This window comes from Podarcis liolepis (genome assembly GCF_965112155.1).
Source record: "Podarcis liolepis genome assembly, chromosome: 3".
Taxonomy (NCBI): Eukaryota; Metazoa; Chordata; class Lepidosauria; order Squamata; family Lacertidae; genus Podarcis; species Podarcis liolepis.
Window position 1 is genome coordinate 68,390,399 of NC_139557.1, and position 18,114 is coordinate 68,408,512.

Below are 18,114 nucleotides of genomic sequence, written 5' to 3' on the forward strand. Positions count from 1 at the left end.
TTTTCAGTTTGGCAAATGGATTACTGACATTAGCAACCTCATCAGATTCTGGAATATATAAAATAACAAAATGCACTTATTCATTTTATGTAAAAAAAATTATGAAAGCTTAATAAATAGGTTTAAAAAGAGAGCTATTATCTCACTTATTTGGTTTTCCATTTCACTTCAAAATGCATGTCTACTATCCAAATGATTATTGGCTAACTAGGACTATTGTCTCACTGAGGCCATGAGAATAGTTGGTATGAGTTGAAGATTAGTTAAGTCCCACTTCTATGACTGAGGGCACTCTCCATTTTGCTTTGAATTAAGATTGTAGCAGAAGCTGCTTTTAACACATATATGTAAGTTTGAGGCATAGAAGGCTTTCCCACCTCTTTTAAAAATGGAAGCTATGATGCTCAGATTCTGTAAAAGCAACCAAACAACAAAATTTTCACCACTGCTATCTCAGCCATAGAGACTTGTTGGTCTTGCAATCTTTAGGAAGACTTGGGATGCAGTGATCAATACACCACATTAGTCTACACCATGGTTGTCAGCTGGGACTTGGGGCTGCTCTATTAGTTATACTTAGTTCCCGTTGAAACCAGTGGAACTCAAGTCATAAATAGATCGTTCCAATAAATTCAATGGAACCTAAGTAACTTAGTCCAGATCCAACACTATGTGTGGAACAGCTTTATAGTGATATAATATATCAATATATTATATTGATTATATTATATTGAATATATTATATTGATATATTCTGTGCATCAAAAATACAAACCTGCCTCATACTGGCCAGAACATTGGTCCATCTAGCTCAGTATTACCTACTGACTGGATTTCCAGGATTTCAGCCAGTAGCCTTTACCAAGTTCACCTAGCAATGACAGGGTTTGAACCTGGCACATTCTGCAGGCAAAGTGCAAATTCTGTAACTGAGTCAGTTGCAGTGTAACACAAAACTGCAGGTTCTTAAGTAAAATGCTAAGAAAGCTGAACATGAATGCTTTGTGACTGCTTAGGAGGGATTGACAGTTGCCTAGTAAAAAGAGCATATATTAAGAACATGGGCGATGCGGCACAGTGTGTTCCTTGACTCATCACAATGTGGGAGGCTTCACCTCCACTCATTCTGTAATTCCTTTCTGTGGAAAATATGTTAGCCTAGAAGAAGAAGGAAGCTTTTTATTTCCAAAAAGGAAGAAAGATTGCCATCATACAGACCATGCAGCTGTGGGTGTTATCCAGCTGGTGTTATCCATCAGCAGGAGAGGGAGTGAGGCAATTTTATTTGCCCTGAACGCTCCCCCAAAATCTGTTCTGGAGGATTGGGTAGGCCCCCAGAGCAGCTTTCAAGGGGCATGGGGATTGCATGGGAGAAGAGTAATTGCCAAAGGTTGCTTCTCTGCTCATTCCGCTGAAGGATGTGCTCCACCAACGGAGGGGCACCATTTTGACACCATCCTGTAAGATTTATTTATTTTTGCATTCTTGGTTTATATATTTCATTTACGTTTCAAAGTTGCATTCAAAAATGAATCAAGATAAGCTTACAATATAGTTTTGAAGAAGTAGTTCAACAGATTCCCTTCTTCCATATTTGATAATCCATGATTTTAATTTTGATTCTGCAAGGACCAAGAGTGATAGCAGACGGTATTTCAGTTCCAAGAATTCCATTTTCAGCAGATGGAGCTCAGATGTAGAGGCAACAAATTCAAACCTAGACATGAATCACACTATAGTTAACATTCAATTTGCAGAAAATTAAGTTTTCAGGCTGCAAATGCAAAGCCTAAAGGCACATTTAATTTTACATTGTCATTATTTTGTATATTGCTAATTAGTAGCAAACTAATGACTATGTTTTTAAGTGAAGAAAATGTGACACTGCTCTGTAGTAAACATGCTTACATCAAAGTACATTTCATTTAATTCAACAGAGCTTGCTTTTTAGTAAATATATTTAATACTGTAGTCTAAATGCTTTTCATTGTCAAGTAAGATCCTTTTCCTACTTCTCCCATAAATAAGTTCAAGGTGTTGTTACATAACATATTTCCTAACATTCACTGACAACAAACAACCACTATATACATACAGAGAGAGAGAGAGAGAGAGAGAGAGAGAAAGATAAAAATCCACAGCTTATTTAATTTTAAGCTTTTATCAGTAATAGCCAGAAAAGGCTTTGCAAGATGTTTACAACAACAACTTGTTGTTTCCATAGACAGTAAAAGCGCACTGGAAACCTAAGAGGCACCGATTTTAACTGAAAATAATGTAAATCAAACAGATCCTTTTATCATTGCAGCATTTAAGAATGAAATATGACTTACCTCTCTGCCATATCATCTAGCTGTTCTGGTGGAACAGGGACTCCATTGACAAATCGAGCTCTGTGGATCTCCTGGAATGTCTTTTTGTAACCATCTACATTTTTAAGCACATCCTAAATTGGATATTTTTTTAAAGGGAAAGAGAAGGCGAAAAAAGGTTCACCGTAGACAATTTTAATAAGTACAATTTTTAAAAGCTGCACTGATGACTCAGTGTATGAGAGCATTTGATCACGCTGCTACATTTATATGCGAGGTAAAGCATTTACAGCAGCAAAAGCTTCTACAGAAGGAAAGTGCCTTGTGAGATACTGAGCCAAAGCTGTGCCTAATAATTCTGGCACATTTGAAAACAGGCAATAGAGGCACTGCCTAAAGCACTTACAGCTTGAAGGGAACATGTTGCATAAGGTATCTATCTACCAATCTATCATTTGTTGAGATAAAAATCAACAGTTGGCAGCTGTTAACATTTCATGTCTATAATTTTCCACCTCAATCCCAACACTGCACATTTACTGCACTGCTCAAAGCACCTGAACAAATTCTTTCCCCTCTTAAAACCTGCAGATTTAGATCCATCAAGTATGTTATGTATTCAATGCATAGTGAACTTTGGCACATGAAATAAGACTGATCAATAAGTATTGTCTGTGTTAGAAGCATGGGAAGCCGCTAACCCATGCTGATAAATACAAATCAGTATAAGCCTAATAATAACTCTTCTCTGTAGTATCTAAGCAACAGTACTTCAAAGGTTTAAGGGAGATTACATATTAAAACGAATTACTAGTAATCATCACTTAAGAAATATCCAGACTGAAAAGATGCTACATGTATCTGTCCTTGGGCTGCCTGAGTGTGGAGGATTTAGTGACGCACAGTGGCGTAGTGTGGGTTGTCAGCACCCGGGGCAAGGCAAGTAATTTGCGCCCCCTAACTCGTGGATTTGCGCCCCCTAACCCTAACCCCCAGATGTTGCGCCCGGTGCGGCCGGCCCCCCCTGCACCCCCCACGCTACGCCACTGGTGACGCATAGCCCTTATGTAAACTGACTAGCATAAGGTTGATATAGGTAAATAAGTAAGCCAACTTCAATTTTTTCACTTGTCATTCTTGCGACAAAATTACTTCAAAATACTGCTTTTCATAGCCCTTAACTTGAAAGACAACAACACATCCAAGTAGATTTACAACAGTAAGGAATCAGAATGGGCTGCTGCCCACAACCACCTGACAGGTGCTGCTGCTACTGCCAACAGCTCTGCCACTTCTGCCTATTGTGGCACAATGGCTACTGAGCTGATGCTTCATAGATGCTTTTTAGTTTACATACTCACTGTGTATAAACATCTAACACAGCTACAGTAGTACCTCGGGTTAAGAACTTAATTCATTCTGGAGGTCCGTTCTTAACCTGAAACTGTTCTTAACCTGAGATACCACTTTAGCTAATGGGCCTCCCACTGCGGCCGCGCCACCGCTGCATGATTTCTGTTCTCATCCTGAAGCAAAGTTCTTAACCCGAGGTACTATTTCTGGGTTAGCAGAGTCTGTAACCTGAAGCATCTGTAACCTGAAGTGTCTGTAACCTGAGGTACCACTGTACTTGTACAACTGTACAATGCGCTGGGCTGTGTACAGTGTACTCACAATTAGCTCTCTCACACCCACGCCAACAAATACACAACAAAGTACTAATAAAGACAGGGGCAAGAAACAGAACACAGCTGCAAATTAAATGCAAACCTAACCCAAACAACTAGAGCCTAAATCGGTAAAAGGGCAGTGGTACTGCCCAAGGAACTAGTAAGAGTTTTTTAAAAAAAGGTAAGAGACTCCTGACAGTTAAGTCCAGTTGCAAACGACTCTGGGGTTGCGGCACTCATCTCGCTTTACTGGCCGAGGGAGCAGACGTTTGTCTGCAGACAGTTTTTCCGGGTCATGTGGTCAGCATGACTAACTGGCTTCTGCCGAAACCAGAGCAGCCCACAGAAATGCCGTTTACCTTCCCGCTGGAGTGGTACCTATTTATCTCCTTGCACTTTGACATGCTTTTGAACTGCTAGGTTGGCAGCAGCTGGGACTGTGCAACAGGCGTTCACCCCGTCGCGGGGATTCGAACCGCCGACCTTCTGATCAGCAAGTCCTAGGCTCTGTGGTTTAGATCGACCACAGCGCTACCCACATCCCTTAGTAAGACTTAGATGCAGACAAAACACAAATTAATTTTATATTATCTTATCCTATTGTCTTATTTTATTTTATTGAATAAGTATGGGACTGGAATTGAGATATCAGGATGGATTTCAATGTCACACTATGGTGAATGTCCCATCAGCACAAGCAGTGCAGCTTGTCAGGTAGAATGATCCCCCCTCTCCTCCCCCTGTTCTGGGGCTTCTCCAACTCCCCGTGGGCCAATTTCAGGGATGCCAGTGACAGTGGAAGAGAGGAGTGAAAGGAGCTTGCTGACGGAACTCATTAGGTGAATCCAACCCTGAGCGTCTGTTGTGCGCTAGGCAAACTGACATGAGGTGATGATGAAACTGAACACTGGCTTGTGGAACATAAAAACAATTGCAGCAGAACAAAAAATGCCAGATGAATGTGCAAAAGAATATTGGAAAGGATTGAGGCATGTTTGTACATCCCTAGGTGGAGAGCAATTCTTGAAAAATGCAACATTTGAAGACAACAACAAAACGTAATGCCTTACAAGTGCCTGAATGACATTTTCAAGGAGCTACAGCTGTTGATAAAGAAGCATTCTAAACACTATAAAGTTGCAGAGATAATAATTTTGGGAAGTATTTATAATTGTAAAACATTTCTTTAAAAACATGATCCATCAACTGAAAGTTATGAAGTTTAAATGGAACACTTTGAGGAGGTGGATAGCTCAGTTGGTTAGTGCTGACATGCCAAGGTTGAGGGTTTGATCCCCCTAAGGGGCAGCTCCATATTCCTGCATTCCAGGGGGTTGGACTAGATGATCCTCAGGGTCCCTACCAACTCTATGATTCTATGAGGTAAAGCTTGCAATCAGGAGCATTAAAAATAATTTGAGAATTATACATTCCCTCCTGGCTTGCCCTAAACTGCATGCGGGCAGCATACATGCAAAGTACCAGTCATTATTTGCAACTGGAGGGCTCTGGATATTTCCTATATTGGCATCAAGTCATTCCTCTCCTTCCCAGATGCTCCTATCTACAAGCTGCTCATGGTCACAGCCAGGCAGGCATCATTAAGCCCTATGCTGATGGCCTCCTAACACATGCAATGATGTACATTTAAATAAATTTAAGGCAGGAATCCGCCAAGTCCTACTGAACTCAACTGGGCATTCTTCTGAATAGACATGTATAGGATTTCATTGTTAGTCACATTAGTACAGTTAAAGTAGTCTATTAAAAGCACTGGGAGACATCTTCCAATCTTTAATTTGGAATGGGACCTGTAAGCTAGATTGATTTAGAGGGCATCCACCAGATGCCCCAAATTAATCTGATTTTAAGAAGGACACATTTAATCCCATGTCTAAATTCCCCACTTCAGATCTTCCCATCGCAATTCAGAATGAGAAAACCAATTAACTAAATATTAACTTATGTCATAACAAAGAAGAATTTTTTTCTTACAACTTTGCAAAGAGATGCCGCACATTTTAATAGCAAAAAGAATAAGAAAATAAATCATTAAGATCAAACAATTAGAAGACCTTTGTAGAAAGCCCACTTAAAATTGCATAGGAGTAAATAATGGCATTTATTTAATATCACTAATATTGTTTCAATACCAAAGAGAAAATGGGGTGCACTTTTTAAAATTAAAACATATTTCATTGGGTTGAATGGAACCAGCCTTCACCTCCCACAAATGGAAGGGATTCTTCTGTCAACAGATCCAGCAAAGGAATCCCAGTGGCAGAACAGGGGAGGAGGCAATTTTCACTGAATATTCCCTCCCCCTGGAGCCTGCCATAGCCCCAGAAAATATGCAGTTTGCTTCTGAGACTCTGCAGGCCTCCCTTTCTGTTTTGACTGGTGCCCCATTCTGCACTTTGGCTTTTTCATCAAGGTCAGGAAAGATCTCTGCTCTGACAGAAACCATATTCCAGCTGCTGCCCTTTCTTCTTAAATGCTCTTGTCATGGCGCCATTCTGGGGTGAAATAATAGTGGTTAAAGCTCCACAGTCAAGCCCCTCCCCTCTACCAAAAAGGCAGAATGAAGTTACGAAACTATCACTTGGTTGGCAGGTGGTTTCCAAAACCTTTGGAAACTTATTCCTCCTTGAAATTGCCCTATTTTTTTGCCCACTTATGCTTGTGTTCCTTAGTTTTGTGCTTAAGCACTTAAGATATGCATTTATTAATAGGGATATAAACAAAGCAAGAGAATGGATGAAGTTAGAGGGAACAGAGAAAGCTGGCCAAGTGTTCATTTAACCTAGGCTGCTAACATATCGCTCATGAAAGCAATGTTTCATTCAGGATTCTCTTTTTATTTCAAAGAATGTAGCAAAACTAGCATAACATATTTGGGCCTCCATTCAGAAAACATGATAGCAAAAGCTGAAAACAGTAAAGGAAATGCACACCCTTCTTTTTTAAAAGTAGGATCTTTTTTCTCCTATTGTGAAGAATACCAATCTATCTTGGCCTCCTTCTTTTTACTTAGTTTTTGACAAAAGAACCTAACGCTGCTCATGTTATCAAAATATCATCCTACACTGTGTTTTAGCAAAATGTGATCATTTTAATATAACCGTTATGAAGAATCACACTACAAACCTTTTGCTGTCCAAGCTTTCTGTTTATGATGTTTGCTGTTTCCTCATGAGCTTGTTGACTGATGATTTCTTCCGTAAGAGAAGCCTCTGCACGATGAAGCCAGGCTCCAATAGTACCCAGAGGAGCAGGGAGAGATTTATCAAGGTGCAGGTGCCATTCAAATATCTGGAAAATACAAACGTTAAGACTGTTAGTAGCATCAGCATGTATAGTCTGGGGGTATTATTTAGGGATGTGGGGGGATGTAATGTATTTGATTCAAAACCCCCAGATACACATGAAAATATTGATAAATAATGATGTTGTGAACACAATGCTAACCATATGGTTTGGCTCCTCCACAACAAGCAGAGGTGTAAGTATATTAAAAAATTCTTTATGGATAAGCTGACAGTTGCATTAAATTGAGATTTCAGACAAGTGGCTAGTGTTGCCATACAATAACAAAATTTTCAGGAAAAATATATATAAATCAATCTAGTAAGAAACTTGAAGTACCTATACTGTGATATACACCATTCTGCTCCTATCAGCATTTCCAGTTCCTGAACTGTACCATCTTTCCTTCTGCACGAAAACTTCTATACCTGTTATGTACTAAGCTTGGATCCTAGAACAATAGGCAGGTAGGATCCTAGAATGCAACAACCTGATTGGCCTGCAGGAGCAGCCCAATCAGGCCCCAGGAGGAAGTCAATCAGCCTATTAGGCAGGTAGGATCCTAGAATGCAACACTCTGGAATATGGCCAGTGACTGTGCCTTTTTGTGTATGGGCTGTATAACCAGAAGAAGCAGTGAGCAATGGACATGAACATTGCTATGTCTTCTAAACAGTATAGTTGCATAGCTGCCTAGTAGCTACCTGTGGGGAACATAGAGTAGATTTTAGGGCCACAGAAGGGAGGAAAATACTGGGGTGTGGGTGGGTGGGAGAGAGAGAGAGAGAGAGAGAGAGAGAGAGAGAGAGAGAGAATGAATCTCTCTTATTCAGGTGAGATTTTCACTAAATGGTGGTGCTGTCCAATAAGGGGTAGGCCTTCGCACCTGCCCCGCTTACCTGGTTGATTGCCACTCAACCTTGGATGGGGAATATCAGGCCAAGGGAGACTATGTGTGAGAGAGAATTTTGGCTCATGCTGGAAGCTTGGAACACAGAGACTTGTCTTCCTCTGTGCTAAACCCAGTGCTATGGCTTGGGAACCTTATTGGGAGGCAAGACTTGTGGAGTGTTGATGCTATGAGCTTCTTCATGCTATGCTCAGATTGTATAGGTGTGCAAATCAATCTATATATCCTAAAGAGACCACAGCCTCCATTTACCTTCATTCTAAGAAAGCGGTGGTACCCCTGGAGTATCTCACTGCTCAGAGACTGGGATGTGTGCAACAATATTTTTTGAAAACTTACCCGGGAAGTAACTCTGTCCCATGCTTGCTTCACCAGAGCTTGATCAAGAGACAGTTTGCCATCTTTCCTTAGAGACTGTATTGCAGATTCAATCTGTTTCCTCTTTATTTCATACTGTACTCTGAAATGTTTAAAGGACTGCAAGGAAAACAAGAGAGCAAGGATAAAGGAAATATTGGCAAAAGAACAAATAAAGTTCCTCCCAAGCCAAAATAGAAAAGCAGACATAAGACATGGCAAGGACCCAATATTCTTCTGACCCATATAGGATGGGAAGCAGAACACTCAAGAAATTAATGAGATGAGGGATAGCTCAGTCAGTAGAGCATGAGCCTCTTAATCTCAGGGTCATGAGCTTGAGCCCCAAGTTGGGTGAAAGATCCCTGCAAGTAGGGGGTTGGACTAGATGACCCTCATGCTCCCTTCCAAATCTACATTCTGTGATCCGTAATACTGGACAAACCATGCATTTGTAACAGCATCCACTGCTAATCAAATTCCTGCTGCCTCTGGAAAGCTATTTGAGTTATCTGGAGGAAGCAGGGGTACGTGGACAGCACCACCACCCAGCACCCTTGTGCATCTGTTATGATACCAGCATTCTGGGGCCCCATGGATCACCTTTTCCCAATCTGAAAGCTCTAAGCAGAAGCTAGCTTCTGGGCTAAATTTAAAGTGCTGGTTTGGACCTATTGTGCCAGACAAAAGCATTTACTTTCAGCCAGGCTTTAACTTGGAAAGTTTTAGATACTGTGCCCTCCTTTAGTGGATGGGATGTATTATGCTGCCTTTTATGTATATGAACATTTTTAGCTTTTGTTCTGCTTTAGTTTTAAATCAGTTTTGTAATCAGATAACAACAACAACAGCAACAACAGGACTTTGGCTCAGCTGCCTGCCTGCTTGAAGCACTGTTACTGCCTCCAAGCTCCAAGCCCAGCAGCATCTATAAACAGAGGAAGAGATCCACTACAGGGCTCTCTGCCAAGGAGCACCTCAGACCTGAAACCAGTCCTGCAGAGACAGTGCTGAGGGCTTGTTCTACACTGAGGTGCTGCAGTACATTTGGAGGCCTCCAGTTCTTCACAGTTCCTTGATTATATATTTGAAGTGTGCTTTTGCACTATGCTGGCTAAATCTGAAATTAATCTTGGAGTTTTGGTCACGTATGTGGTGGGATTAGATCACATGTAAGCTTGAGAATGTGTGTCTGTCCACCTGCCGTATGAAAGGCTTTCTTCATTTTTAATTAAGTCTGAAATGCCCTCTTCTCCCAACAAACTCACATCAAGGGAGCATTGTGAAAGTTTGGCTAGCGTAAGCTAACCACATGCATAACACTTGCTTCAAGGAATCACTATTTTTTAAAATCAAATGTTTAATTTTGCAACAAAAAACCTCCCCATTCTTACCTGGTACTTCTCCTGCAAGCTTGCTTCCACCATTTGTGCTCTTGTCAAGTCTCTTTCAAATTGTTCTACCCATATTTTCAGGTCTCTTAGCATTAGTCTGTCCTCTCTCTGTGACAGGCAAAAATAAATAGGCCAAATGAAAACCACATCTTGTTTAAGATGTAAGACTGTGTGTGCTATAAATTGTGTTATCATGCAAAACCAGTTTCACATTTTCCAAGTATGTGTACAGCTTTTGCTCTAATTTTATGTTGTGAACTGCCCTCAGATCTACAGATATGGGGTGGCATACAAATAATTTCTTTGTTTCTTCATAGCATATGTGTCCAGGACAGCTGTCTACCAGCTCCATCTGGTACGCAGGCTGAAACCCTACCTACCCGCAGAATGTCTCGCCAGAGTGGTGCAGTAGTCTCCTGCTTGGACTACTGCAATGCGCTCTACATGGGGCTACCTTTGAAGGTGACCCAGAAACTACAATTAATCCAGAATGCAGCAGCTAGACTGGTGACTGGGAGTGGCTGCCAAGACCATATAACACTTGTCCTGAAAGACCTACATTGGCTCCCAGTACGTTTCCAAGCACTATTCAAAGTGTTGGTGCTGACCTTTAAAGCCCTAAATGGCCTTGGCCCAGTATACCTGAAGGAGCATCTCCACCTCCATCGTTCTGCCTGGACACTGAGGTCCAGCGCCAAGGGCCTTCTGGCAGTTCCCTCACTGAGAGAAGTGAGGCTACAGGGAACCAGGGAGAGGGCCTTCTCGGTAGTGGTGCCTGCCCTGTGGAAGGCCCTCCCACCAGATGTCAAGGAAATAAACAACTATCTGACTTTTAGAAGACATATGAAGGCAACCCTGTTTAGGGAAGTTTTTAATGTTTGTACTTTAATTGAGTTTTTAAAAATCCTGTTGGAAGCTGCCCAGAGTGGCTGGGGAGGCCAAGCCAGATAGGCAGGGTATTAATAATAATAATGATAATGGCGTGTCTTCATGTTTGGGCATTCTCAAAAATCATGGGATAGTCATTGTGTAAGTCATTTGCTTTCACCTTGATGCAGCACCACTGAGTCAGATTACAGGAGCCCTATTCTTGTATTCAGACCTCATGAGACACTCACTGCACTGCACTTACTGTCCCCACCCGAGGAACAGAAAAAGCTGCCTTACACTGAGTCAGACTATTGGTACTTCTAGGTCAGTATTATCTGCACTGACTGGCAGTGATTTGCCAGGGTTACAGGCAGGGGCCATTCCCACTCCTACCTAGATGTGACTGGTTTGAACCTGGAACCTTCTGCATTCAAAGCAGATTCTCTACCACTGAACTACACTCTTTCCTCTTATGTCAGACTTACACACACACACAGTGGCAGGGACACTTAAGGATGTGACAGCAGGGGTGGGGATAGTGAACAGTGTTCTGCTCTTCCCCTCATTTGATTACTACCATGTGCAGTATGAACACTCAAATAGGGATAATGCAATGGGACTCTAGGGGACTGCATGGCCATGAAAGCAAACTTGAGACTGGGGATTGGGAACCCATTGCCCTTCAGATGATTTTGAACTCCAACTTCCATCAGCCCCAGACACATGACCAATTGATAGATGGAAATGATGTTCCTGTGAGAGGTTGCAGTCAAACATCTAGCAAGCACAGTGCTAGTTAGTGCATGAAGGGGTTAAGACTGGAGTTGATTCCTATGCTCAGTTAGGTCATGCCCCCTCTCCTCTGGAGAGGAAGCGAAGCTTATTTCATCTTCCTTCCTATCTCTCTTGCTGTATCATGTAACCAACTAAGGAGGATGTGTGTAAGCTTGCTTCTGAGCTTACAGCACATGTTTGGAATTATATTCTATATTTTGCCTGTATTATCCTTTCTGCTGCATGGAGCAATGGAGGATTGAGACATAAAATCTGTAAGTAAAACATTTTTAACTTACTTAACTTTGTGTGGTCTGCTTATTGCAAGAGGGGCTGAAAGAGGTCAGCTGCTGTGTGCAACTGAATTGGGTAAAAAGGTTTAACAACCTATATTCCTAACACCATACTGCTGTTTAACAAACTGAATTCAATCTAAGCAAATATTTGAATTTATATCTTCAACAGATTAAGGTGTTATTGAGACAGAACTGTACCATTAAAAAAAGCAAACCCATTTGCTATTTGGCACCTAGGGAAATGTTTAAACAGGAACAAATGCATTAATCTAAAAGAACAGAAATGGATGCAACATAGACACATCTAGGAAGTAGCACAGGTACTTGTGGTGCACAATGTGGCATTTACTGGCCTATCTTTTTTCTGGGAATCAGGATATTTGATGTCACCCATGGCTGCTTCCAACTTCAGCGTGTTGCATACCTTGTTACACAATAACAAGGTGGTATTCAAAAAAAGAAAAAAAGGGGGGAGCACAACTACAATACAGTTACAATTCAGAGTAAAATAGCAGGTTAACAGAAAGAAAGCAGCTAGTATTAAAAGAAGTCAGCTAGTATTAGTCACCAATAAAGGCCTCAGAAAATAAATGGGTTTTCAGCAAGTGTTGAAATTGTAGGATGAGCTGGTGATCAAAGTGAGATGGGGTAGGATTATTTATTAATCTATATATTGCTTCAGGGCAGAATAGGTTTCTAAGTGGTTTACAAAAAATAAAAACACATAAAGCCATTAAACTAGATCTATAGTTAAAATATACCATAAAACAGTACATACAGCAATTAAAAGATAGGACACCAAGGACCGGAAATCAGGGGAATACCTGTGTAAACAAGTGTGTATTCAAAAGCCAGCAGACTGCCAATACAGATGGGCCTCTTATAGTACTACTAGTACTACCTGCCTCCATATTACTGCAAGCTGAAAATGGTCATGCCATGGCAAGCTTAATCAGGTTCCATTTGTTGTCATTTTACTTGTGCTGAGGCAGGCCTCAATCTATCCTACGTCTTTGTAACTGATGTAATTGAAGCTAATGGGATCTGAAATCATCCATTGCCTTTTTCCTTTCCACTTTGAGCACTATGACTAACTTTTTTGCACCCACTCACACTCACCCCATAACATTAAAGGAGAGCCCGTAGTGTAGTAGTTAGCATATTGGGCTTTGATAATGGAAAGTTGGATTCCTATCTCTACACCACTACAAAACTACTGGGTATCACTGGGGCAATCACCATTTGATCCTAACCTAACCTTTTTATTTTCAAAGAAAGTGGAAAATAGTTATCATGGAATATGGGAACTCTTTGGAAGAGCAGGATTAAAATGTTATAACTTTTTAAAAGTTATTTCTTTACACACACACACACACACACACACACATATATACACACAAATTTACCATATGCTTGAACATCAGGATGTAGGGCAACGTTGTTTTGGAAAATAAAGTCATTTCTCATGGTGATATCCAACTAGGAGACCTACTAAACTTAATGAACTTAGGTAAAGGTAAAGGGACCCCTGACCATTAGGTCCAGTCGTGACTGACTCTGGGGTTGCACTGCTCATCTCACTTTATTGGCTGAGGGAGCTGGCGTACAGCTTCCGGGTCATGTGGCCAGCATGACTAAGGCGCTTCTTGCGAACCAGAACAGCGCACGGAAACGCCGTTTACCTTCCCGCCGGAGTGGTACCTATTTATCTACTTGCACTTTGACATGCTTTTGAACTGCTAAGTTACTACAGTTCTGAGAATGACTAACATTGGCCATCACCATGTAAAAATAAAAAAGCCAACTTAACAGGATTTGGCTCTCAAAATGTTGTGTTTTAGCTATGTATAAAGAAAAGTGAATAGCTTTCTGAAGATTTGCTGAACATTCTATAGAGCATCACTATTAAAATGCAAAGAACAAACTAGACACAATGTTGCAAAAGTGCAAACACATCTCCAGACCAGACATCCTTTCCCCTCTTCATTTTTCTGATAAAAGCAGCTGCAGACGTGTGGGTGGCATTTGGTTCAGAGCCATGGGAGAAGGGAAGTTTACCCCTTTCCCACTGTGCTGATCCCTTGTTGTGAATTGTCCTTTCAAAGCAAGTTTTCCGCTCCTGCCTAACAGCAACTCTGTCAAGGGCAACAACACAGGGGGAAAGGCTCCAACCTCTGTCCCATGGCTGCTGTTTTTGGAGTGGTAGTGAGAAAGGTGCAAGAGGTAAGAACATAAGAAGAACTTTGCTGGATCAAGCCAAAGGCCCACCTACTACAACACTCTGTTGCCACAGTCAACAACCAGATGCCCATGAGAAGTCCTCTCACAGGAAGCAGGCAATTAGTCTGATACGTTTACACATCTCCAGAGTCCAAATAGAAATATTATTTCAAGTTGAGCTAGCAGAGTATATGCTATACTTGCACAAGGTCTGAAGTTCCTGGTGAGGTAATGGCCTATGTATGGTTCCTTAAGGTAACAAAGGAAGTGGTTCTGTGCCAGGCAGAAAATGGGTGGGCCCTCCTCCCTCAACTGTCTGGTAGTTAGAAAGACAAAGGCCAGAGTTAAGAGTTTGTGTTCTGTGAGCCAGAAGCTGGAAGCAAGCTGGGAAGCCAGAAAGACACAGCCATGCATGATTTCTGCTGGAATCCAACGCTGTGGCTATGAAAGAAGCAAGGCCCTTTTGGAGTGTTAATGCTGTGAACCCCTCCATTGTAGACTCCGGTTGTATATACGTGTAAATAAACCTTATATCATAAAGACTCCACAGTCTCCACTATATCTCATTCCAAAGGAAATATAGACCCAGGGTAAGCGCCTGGAATCCCTGGAACTTCACACTGCTCAGAAATTGGGTGGCGTGACAAAATATGTACATTAATCTATCCACTAAGATATGGAACAAGCCAGATGTGTATCCAATTGTATGGATATTGTTCTACTTTGCATTTTTTAAACTATTGTTAGTGACCTGGCTGTTTTAAATCCGTGGGGTTTTTTAATTCACAATGTTATTTTATGCTCTTTAGTTATATTATTTTATCGTTGATTTTTCTTTTCATGTTGTGAGCCACTTCAAAAGTTAACCTGGCAAAGGAGACTAGTGTACAGAAGCAAGTTTTTGCATGCAGATTCTGCATCCCTTATTTGGCCAAATTTTCACATCTAGCAGCTGCCTCTGAATGCAATACTTTCCTGATACTGGACTAAGACTGGCTACAAAGTGTTGAATGTTTGACTTTTGTTGACAAGAGCTGGTTGTCAGCTTTGTCAGCACCTGGGGACTATTGAAATGTTGCTTACACAGTTTTGCCTTGAAGAGTATTTTGTTATTATTTGCTACATTAAACTGGCTAGTATATGTAACTTTAGATGACATAGAAAGTATGTTATAAAATGTTTAATTAACTATCTGTTATATAAGGATGATCAGTTAAATATAGTGTCTAAAGATAAAAGGTGAAGACCCCCCCCCCAAACATGCTAGTTAATATCTAGCAATGCCAACTATAGGTTTTTGATGATCAAGTGGTTTACATACATAATGATAAATAATATAAACTAGTGAGTCAGTTTAATTCACCATGTTTAAACCTTACCTTGTATTTAGGTTTAGAAATAACAAAAGATGAAATTGCTTGAAGTGGCTTCTAGCGATATGAAGAAAAATGGATAGCGGGAGCAGAGAAAGGCAAATAAATAAATAAACAAACACAGAAAAAAGAAAGAAAGAAGAGAGAAGTACATTGAAAAATGTATGTACATTATTCTTCAATGCACAGGAAGTTGCTAAATCTTCAGGTCCAGACCTCTTGGAAGAGAGAAGACTTTGAGTCTTGGCTCCTTGTTGATCAAATATTATAACTTATCTCTACAGTTCCCAACTGTAGATATGTTTCTCAGTAGCCGTAAAGCAGATAAGAGGTGGGCACAAAGTTCTAGGGAGAAATAGGCTCCTGAGACATGAGATGCCTTCCCTTCTAGGCAAGACAAGGGTTGACTGAATGTCCCTAGTACTGAACCCTCACTATATTTGGATTTACACTAAATTAGTGTGTGTGGTTGCACCTTTGCTAACCTCATCCTAACACAATTTGGGAAGTAGGGAGAGCACTGTTTAGTTCTTATGCTTTAAGGCACATGTGAATACCAATGATAAACAATTTTACAGGTAGAAATGGTTAAGTACCAATCAGCAGAACTTTTTGAGACTTCACATCAGTAGTCATACCAACTAACAGAAAATCTCTGAACAATCTTTAGTGTAATTGCATGAAAGAAACCTCTGTGAAAACTAATGAACTGCTAGCCAATGAAAAGAGAAGTAAAATAGTGATCACACAAAATAGTATGAAAATGTTAGATTAAAAGCATTAAGTAGCATCTGTGGGACAAAACAGTACAACAGAGGCACATAAAGTCAGACAGTCACAGTCACAAGTGATTTTTGTAATCACTTAATGATAAGATTCATGTGACAAGTGATCTAGTGAATAGGTCTATCATGCTTCCTGGCCTTGTAGCAGGAAATCCAGCAAATTACTTGACTGCTATAAACACTTATTTCTGGGATAGTAATAAATAATTATTTGGCTCCTTTCTACTTTACCGATGGCATTTCTCCCCTTTCATCTACCTCTGGTTATTGCATTGTCAATGCCTGGGTTATCCACCTGAGTTGATTGTGTTCTGCATTTTGTTCAAACTGGTTGCATTATTTCTTCCCCTTGTATTCTGTATTCCCCTTTCTTCTCAACACTTCTGTTTAATGGCATTCACTGAATGTGTCTTCAATTTAAAAAATAAATAAATTAAAAAATGTTTAATATCTTTTAAAAAGAAACAATATGTCTGTTCTGATAATTTTTCAATTCCTGTTTTTTTTTTTGTATTATGGGATGGAGAAAGGGAACCCAGCCTTATAGTGCATGGGTGGCCAACCTGTAAACCTGATAAACCACAAGTAGCACTAAGAGCAAGATCATTTGACACAGCTGGGCAGAAACAGCAGAGGTCTTCTGTCTGGCTGTTCCATAGGGAGGGCTGCATTTCTGTTTGCTGCTCTTGCACAGTGCAGCCTACATGTTTTTGGGGGTCAGTGGAGTAGAGTTGCTTCTAGATCAGGCTTCATCAACCTCGGCCCTCCAGATGTTTTGAGACTACAATTCCCATCATCCCTGACCACTGGTCCTGCTAGCTAGGGATCATGGGAGTTGTAGGCCAAAAAACATCTGGAGGGCTGAGGTTGAGGAAGCCTATTCTAGATGAAAAACCAAAAAAGCTGGTGGGGGAGAGATTTACACTTCTATTGTATTTTCTCTAGTTCCCATGTAAGGTGCAACACATAAGAGAAGGGCAAGAAGGGGGCCGTGATCATAGTAACCTCCCTTCTTTTCCACTTTGCCTGCTTACTGCTCTCTCTGCCTAACACCAATGGGGAGAAGTCAGATGCTACACCAATATCTCAAGGGTTATCTCATCATCCAAGCCACCAGTTATAGTTTCTTTCACTGGAAGGAATGGAGGCAAAGAACACCATGGAATGGTGTTCCCAAGTGGGGCGCCAAGTTGGAGGCATCTGGTGGAGAGAGTGGCGCTATGCACTTGGTCTCTCATCATAATCATTTCTGAACTTACCAGGAAGGGGAGGTTCATAGGTCCAGCAGCAGAACCAATCAGCTGATCCAGCTGCCAACCTCCCCGCCACTATAACCCTCTCACTCCCAGTAAGTGCAGGGATGCTACTGATGGGAGACAAAGTGAGTGGCACAAGACCCTTCCAGCTGCCTCTGTGCCAAATAGAAAACGCAATAAGCGCTGAGAAGAGGGGAGTATACACAGAGCCTGATAGACACACATACACCCTGATAGACAAGGATTTTCCTGGGAGAAGCCTGGTGAAATTGACAAACCCTGTACCAGGTTTCTCCATAGGTGGCACTGATAGGGAAACTCCTTGTTGGTGTGCATGCATGCATGCATGCATGAGTGGGTATATGCACATATATGTGGCAAAAGGGGGCAGGGTGAGCTTTGCTAGTGCTGCAGAAATAGAAAAATATGTGACCACCAACCATATCACAAACCACTGCTCCACACTAAATAAGACAACAGTGCTATATTCTGTGTTATGCCTGAATGCACTGCACTGCAACTACGGACAAATCAGCACTGGAAGAAAGATGAGATGACAACAGGGAAATCACAGAGACCCAAAGGAAATGC

At 41.1% G+C, this 18,114-nt stretch overlaps 1 protein-coding gene across 20 annotated transcripts in view; it reads right to left on the reverse strand.

Annotated features, from left to right (window-relative positions):
* Positions 1-18,114, reverse strand: part of SYNE1 (spectrin repeat containing nuclear envelope protein 1) — a 273,458-nt gene that overhangs the window by 203,616 nt on the left and 51,728 nt on the right. For 16 of the 20 annotated variants that reach the window (XM_083496315.1, XM_083496325.1, XM_083496324.1 and 13 more), the window contains 6 exons: positions 15,489-15,539; positions 9,950-10,057; positions 8,538-8,675; positions 7,130-7,294; positions 2,334-2,446; positions 1,549-1,717 (listed from right to left, as the gene is read on the reverse strand). In XM_083496315.1, the coding sequence (XP_083352441.1) occupies positions 1,549-1,717; positions 2,334-2,446; positions 7,130-7,294; positions 8,538-8,675; positions 9,950-10,057; positions 15,489-15,539 (744 nt within the window). The remainder of the gene's footprint in view (positions 1-1,548; positions 1,718-2,333; positions 2,447-7,129; positions 7,295-8,537; positions 8,676-9,949; positions 10,058-15,488; positions 15,540-18,114) is intronic. The other 4 variants (XM_083496328.1, XM_083496320.1, XM_083496326.1 and 1 more) reach the window with 1 other exon arrangement.